The following is a 7,119-nucleotide window of genomic DNA, read 5'->3' as shown; positions in this document are numbered from 1 at the left end:
TTCCAGGATATCCAGGGCTGCATAGTAAGGCTCTGTCTTAAAACCTTCTTTTTATTATAAGGCTTTAAAGAATTATAATAATCATAATAAATTAAGGGTGGTGATGGAGTAATAAGGAAAACTCAGTAAACTAAGCATTTTAAGAATTTTTCTCTCCTATTTTTCATCATAGACATCTGTGAGGTGAAGGGAAAAATAAATCCTGCCCCGACAGGTTAAAGTAAGAGTGCCTACCATCAGATCATGCAAATTAAGTGTTAGTGGCCTTGAGGAGGAGAAGCTTTGTCCGAGGAACCCCATGAGGCTGCTGTGGCCCAAGGGATACAGGTCTACAGAGCAATCTAGAGTAGTGGTTCTCAGCCTACGGGTCGCGACCCCTTTGGGGTCAAACAGTCATTTCATGGGGGTCGTATATCAGATATTTACATTACGATTTATAACTGTAGCAAAATCACAGCTACGAAGTCGCAACGAAACAATTTTATGGTTGGGGTCATCACAGCATGAGGAACTGTATTAAGGGCCGCGGGATTGGGAGAGTTGAGGATCTCATTGCAGCTTCCCATTCAGCAGGTCCTCCTGTGAGAGCTCAGCTGAGGATTATAGAGGCAGTAATACCATGAGTGGCTGGGGCACAACAGTGGCCTTAAGCAAGTGTACTTTAGAAGGGCCTCAGTCTGCCAGGTGGTGGCGCACGCCTTTAATCCCAGCACTCGGGAGGCAGAGGCAGGCAGATCTCTGGGAGTTCGAATGCAGCCTTGTCTACAAGAGCTAGTTCCAGGACAGGCACCAAAGCTAAGAAACCTTGTCTTGGAAAAAAAGAAAAAATAAAAAAAAACACCAGAAGGGCCTCAGTCTTCCCACAGGCCCGTGGAAACTTCCTGAGACCTCGGAGTCTGCGTGGTAAGGGGGTCTGGTTATTTAAGTCAGATTTTTGTTCAGTATCATTTTGGTTGTGAGTTAAGTATCTCAGTATGCTGTGATGATTTGATTAGACCCAACTCAAGGCTTGTTTTCCTCAGAACATACTTCAACTTGTTTTCACTTTCATTGCTCATTCTGAGAGTGTGGTGTTCACTTTCCTGTAGTCTGTGAGTGCTACACGTATGCTCGAGTGCCTGCCTGCAGATACAGATGTGAGGCCTGCCATGAGAACACACAGGAATCCAGTACAGCCATGGAGTGACCGTGAATGCCACTCACAGCAGCTGATGAGACCATGCTATTAGCTGTTGTTCCAAGCTTAGAACCTAATGTCTCAGCTCCTCAAGGGTGGGCTCTCTGCTGTAGATCTCAAAGGGTCCTTAACAGTATACCCAGCTCTTGCCAGCCTGTTCACCATACTACACATGGTATGGCCTGGATACTCCTTCACCCCCACCCCGCCTTATGGCTTGCAGTGTCATACCATCTAGAGACTCCTATTGCCATGCTCACACTTCAGGACAGCAGACTTCCCAGCACTGCCAAAACCAGCCCTGATGAGCCCGCTAACGATATCCACAGGAACGTTGTGATTTGAACTGCTCACCATTTCTGCGGGAGCCAGTCCATAGCCACAATGTCTCCCCAGACATTCTGGGTTTCTTCCCATTGCAGGCACCTGCTGCTAGGATTCCAGTGGGTGCCAAAACCAGCTCAGGAGAGTTCCAACTCCAGCCATGCCCACAAGCTCACAATTCCGCGGAGACACAAGGGAGATTATAGGGAAAGGGAGTTTAACTGTCCTCACCCTCTCCTGAGAATACACTCAGGAACGTTGAGTAATGCTTTGAGTGCTTTGGCCCTGTGGTACCGATTCTTCGCTGATAGGCGAGGTGAAATCCTGGTTCTGTTCTGAGTGGTGCTGAGCAGAAATGCAGCCGTTTCCCTACCTGTCACCAGCCGTCTCAGATGCCAGTGCTAAAACTAAACACCATTCATTTCAGCATCTAATCAGTGGGAAATTTGGCACACTCGGAGATGGATGGCCCTGGTCTTTCATGGAGAAAATGTCCAACTGACAAGAGGTCTGTAAGCTCCAGTAACAGATGGCTCTCAATGTCCCCCAGCCAAAGTGAGTTCTTTGTACCTGCTGAGTCTGTGTGGAGCCACATTTCCTCCCAGGGACCATGAACTGACCAGCCACCTTAGATACACCCCACATATCCCATGACTTGCTTTGGATTTTTGCATTTATATTGTCTTGATTGGGGAAGTTTTTCAGCCTCCTCCAGGGCTTTCAGAGTTGGAGGCGAGCAGCTTCCCTTCTGTTTTTGTAGGGTCCTGACTCATTTTCCCCAAACACTTGATCATTTGCAGCCTGCTGGAGTCCCGTGATCTCCCTTGCCAAGGACAGGAAGGTGTTTTTGAAGTACTGGAGCCTTTTGCTAGGGTTTTATCCAGCTGTCCTTGTCCTTTCCCGCATTTGTGCAGAATTCACCCCATTATTTCTCTTCCTGCATCTCAAGTGGAACCAGGTTAACAAATGATAGAAAATTAAATCCAGATGATATGCAATAAGAAATCTGTTGTAAAAAGGTGCATTGATTATAAAGACTGCTCAGAATGAGACAAGCAAATACATCTATTAGCATTTACTTCCCGGGCCTCGGACTTTTAGTTCTGAGGCAGGGCAAGGCTGTTCTGCTTAGCTTTTGACTTGGCCAATATTTCTGTTTAAATTAGCGGAAGCTCACCAAAGCATAAAAGAAACTGGGTCTTCAGGAGGGCCTGCCCCATACTCACCTGCGTTTCATGGCTCAGCAGAGACGGTGAATGCAGTACGTTGGCTTTGCCTGGGAGTTGTTTGGCCGTGTGCTATTAGAAAAGAAATGACTGACGTGATGGTTGATTGCAGGAAAACTCTGATTTGGAGAAGATAAAGCCTGAAGCCAGGCGATACTTGGAAAAGTCAATTAAAATGGGAAAGAGGAATGGACTCCATCTTTCAGAACAAGTACGAAATGTAAGTTTATGTTTCTTTTATTTATTATTAATAAATGTTGTTCTTCAACAATTTACATATGTGTAAGATGTATTTTGATTACTCTTTCACACACATACTCCCTCTTATCTCCTTCTACCCCTATTATTTTCTTTTCTTTTTTTTTTTTTTTTTGGTTTTTCGAGACAGGGTTTCTCTGTGGTTTTGGAGCCTGTCCTGGATCTAGCTCTTGTAGACCAGGCTAGTCTCGAACTCACAGAGATCCGCCTGCCTCTGCCTCCCAAGTGCTGGGATTAAAGGCGTGCGCCACCACCGCCTGGCCCCTATTATTTTCTTATTTGAGGAAAATAATGCAACAGAACCAACAAATAGAGATGAGTTTTAATAGAATAGCTCATGATGAAAATCCATTTGTAATATATTTGATATTAGGTTCTTTTCTTTTTTAATATTTATTTTTTTAATTATGTGTATGTCTGTGGGTGTATATGTGTATGTGCTGATACCCACAGGGGCCAGAAAAGAGTTTCTGTGCCCTGGAGCTGCAATTATAGGAGTGGTTGTTGGCTGCACAATGTGGGTGCTGGGAACTGAACAAGGTTCCTCTGCGTGAGCAGCAAACACTCTTAACCACTGAGCCATCTCCTCAGCCCCTGCTTCAGCTCAAAACTCCTGCTAACCTCATTAGTAATCGAACAACTTATAACTTAATTGTCTTCCCCCCAACACACACACACACCTTTTCAAAAAAATAGGATCTCACCGTGTAGCCTTTTTTGGCCTGGAATTTGCTATGTAGACCAGACTGGCCTCAGACTCAGATCTGCCTGCCTCTGCCTTTAGAGTGCTGGGATTACAGATGCATGCCACCATGTCTGGCAACCTTACCGTTCTTTAATTCTCTCCGTGGTTTGTTTATTTAATGTATATCAGGCTTATTTCCTTTGTTATGTTTACATTCTTAAAAAGAAAATTCCAGATTTCAGTAGCTGGCTGTATTCTCCCTCTCTTGATCCACAGAGATAGGGCACTGGAGTTTGAAAGCCAGCATTTAGGATAGGACACCCTGTGATTAATACACACCCTTACATGAAGGAGTTGAAAAGCACTACTCAAACATTTTCTTGTGTGAGTCAAATCAAGACTTCCAGGTTCTGTGATAAATTCAGCTGCTCAATTAACTTCATTCTTCTTGGACAGGAAATACAATCCATGGTTTATTTCCAGATCATTCCTGTGGACTGCAGAACTGGAAATAAGTCTGACAGATATCCAAACCAAGTTTTATTTGGTGACTGATGTCATCCTGGAAGATAGCACTGAAGGTGCCGTGGAGATGTCAGCATCTTTCTGCCACCTGAGTGACCTCTTTGTTTCCTGGTCATTCTGTTTCAGTGGCTGGTGTCCCTCACTTGACCCTTTGACTTCCTGGTCAACCCTCCGTTTTCTTGAGATATCAAAATTATAGTAGTTAAGCTATGATTGGCTGCAGCAGAGGCCCCTTTTTTTTTTTTTTCTTTTTCGAGACAGGGTTTCTCTGTGGTTTTGGAGCCTGTCCTGGAACTAGCTCTTGTAGACCAGGCTGGTCTCGAACTCACAGAGATCCACCTGCCTCTGCCTCCCAAGTGCTGGGATTAAAGGCGTGCGCCACCACCGCCCGGCTGCAGAGGCCCATTTAAGCAACTAAATAAGTTGACAGGTTTTAAAGGTAGATGGCCAAATCGAAACCCTGTCATTCCAGACACACATGGCACTGTCTCTGGGTCTCAGTGCCCCACAGTATATCCTTTGCCAAAGTCCCACTTTGAGAACTACTTTGTGTCAAGTAGATTTTATTACCCAGTATTGTCAAAAGAATGAGATTATCTTATATTTTCTCTTGTGGTTCTCTATCATCTCCTTGGATCTCCTACCCAGTACTTTTACAGACGTGGGCTATTGGAACCAGTCACTGCCGCAGGAGGATGGTGCAGTGACCCAATTGGTCTAGAGGACACAGTCCTGGAATGTTCACTCTCAGGCCTGTTTGAACTGTGGCTGCTGTAGAACAGGGAAGCGGGGAGACTGGGGAGGCAACGGGTGTGTTCTAAGACAGGACTTCTGAGAGAAGACAGAATCCTGACTTCATGCATCACTGAAACATATTAGCCGGTAGCAATGAAAATGAAAGGCTTTTTTTTTAATTATTAAATCTCCATCTATCTATCTTTCTTTCAGGAAATCAAGGCAATGAAGAAAAGAATGAGTGAGCTATGCATTGACTTCAACAAAAACCTCAATGAGGATGATACTTTCCTTGTATTTTCCAAGGCTGAACTTGGTAAAATTTTGTTGTTTTGCTACATTAGATTATGTCACCTGCAGATTCCAACCTAAATTAAAATCCAAAGAATTAAAAGTTGTCTAGTATTGGGGCTGGAGACGTGGTCTACCTTTAAAAGCCCTGGCTACTCTTACCGAGGGCCCAGATTTGATTTCCAGCACCCACGTGGTTAATCTTTCTTAGTACCTTACACTGGTGTTTATTTAATAGCCTTCAAACCTTGACATGTCTCCGTGTCTCCAACACTGTTAACTAGTCTCTTATTCTGGGATCTTTTATTTTTTGGCTTAATTTTGCCTGTTAAAATACCATCTGCACAGGTGCCCTGAAACATTTGTTTCAAGTTGTCATTTCCTGAGCCACCTGACCCATCAGTGCCTCCCCCATTCCAGGACAGTCCAAATAAGACCGTACAGTTGTCCTCTAACTTGGATTTCAGTTACCACAGCAGATCCCTCCAGCTGCCTAAAAGCACTGTGTCCGTGCTCTGTGAGCCAGAATGTGTGGGAAGTTTATTCATGAGAAAATGGCTTTTCGCAGGTGCTCTTCCTGATGACTTCATCGACAGTTTAGAAAAAGCCGGTGGCAACAAGTACAAAGTCACCCTAAAGTATCCCCACTATTTTCCTGTCATGAAGAAGTGTTGTGTCCCTGAAACAAGAAGGAAGATGGAAATGGCTTTTCATACGAGGTGCAGACAGGTACCATAGATGTCTTTATTTTGAATCCTAATTGAAGATATCAAGGAAAAGACGTACTTCGTTTACCGACATCAAAGTCACCTCATTTACTGATACCCCTGTTTGCATGAGCATTGCCTTCACTAATTCTGCACACCTGTAAGACTGTTAGCCTTTTAATGGCTTTGCTGTCAGCTTGCTTGGTGTGCCACAGGCTGGAGTGTTGTGGTGAAAATAGAGCAGATAAAAACAAACAAGAAGTTGTGTTCATTTCTGCATGTGATGTCCAGAGCTGATGAAGCGTCTCTCCCTCCTCAGCAAGTAACCACACCACAAAGAGGATACATAGTGAATTCTAGACCTGCCAGGGCCACATAGTGAGACCTCGTCTCAAAAAGAAGTTGTGTGTGTGTGTGTGTGTGTGTGTGTGTGTGTGTGTGTGTGTATCTGTGTGGTGTGGTATTCCTAAGTATACAGATACCCAATAGAAACTATGTTGAGGAAAGTCTATAAAAACAGTTTTAAATATAAAATACCATGGTATGTCAATCTATTTAAACAAAATACTATAGGCTGGATAACTTAGAAACAATAGAGATTTATTTTTCATGATTTTGGAGGCAGGAAATCCAAGATGCTGTGTGCTCAGAGAGAAGAAGGAAAGACCCTTTTTTAATCATGGGCACAAGACCAAAAACCTAAGCTGGTTTCTTCTTGTTCTCCTGTGAGCCTCTGATCAGTTCATGAGGTTAGTGCTAAAAGGTCCCATCTCTTAGGACCAAGGTAAACAAATTAGTTTTCAGCATATTTTAGGGGAGCCTTCAGACAGCAGCACGTGGAAGTAAGTGTATGTACATTGTTCTGGAACCATCACAATACCCATCCACAGGACATTTCCTTGCTCTGTAACTGGAACTGCACTCATAACACACTAACTCCTCATCCCCTGTTCTTTCCATGTCTGTAAACTTGATGGCCACAGGAAACTCACGTTTCTTATGACTCGTACTTACTTAGCATCACGTCATTAAGGTTTACCATGTCAAAGCATGTCAGAATGCCCTCCCTATTAAGTGTGAATTACATGTTAATGTATGCATATACCACATTTTCTTGACCCCTTGTTCTGTCACTAGGCACTTGAGTTGTTTCCCAGGTTTTACTATTGAATAATGCTGTTTTGAACACAG

General features: G+C 43.8%; 1 protein-coding gene across 1 annotated transcript in view; it reads left to right on the top strand.

Annotated features, from left to right (window-relative positions):
* The window catches only part of Nln (neurolysin), a 98,237-nt gene that overhangs the window by 55,909 nt on the left and 35,209 nt on the right, over positions 1 to 7,119 (top strand). Inside the window, exons 3-5 of the mRNA XM_026788979.1 lie at positions 2,832 to 2,947; positions 5,144 to 5,246; positions 5,790 to 5,950. Of these exons, the coding sequence (XP_026644780.1) occupies positions 2,832 to 2,947; positions 5,144 to 5,246; positions 5,790 to 5,950 (380 nt within the window). The remainder of the gene's footprint in view (positions 1 to 2,831; positions 2,948 to 5,143; positions 5,247 to 5,789; positions 5,951 to 7,119) is intronic.

Source organism: Microtus ochrogaster, unplaced genomic scaffold, assembly GCF_000317375.1.
Source record: "Microtus ochrogaster isolate Prairie Vole_2 unplaced genomic scaffold, MicOch1.0 UNK11, whole genome shotgun sequence".
In the NCBI taxonomy this organism is placed as follows: domain Eukaryota; kingdom Metazoa; phylum Chordata; class Mammalia; order Rodentia; family Cricetidae; genus Microtus; species Microtus ochrogaster.
The sequence above is the reverse complement of the archived record's forward strand: the minus strand, read 5'-3'. Positions and strand labels throughout refer to the sequence as shown.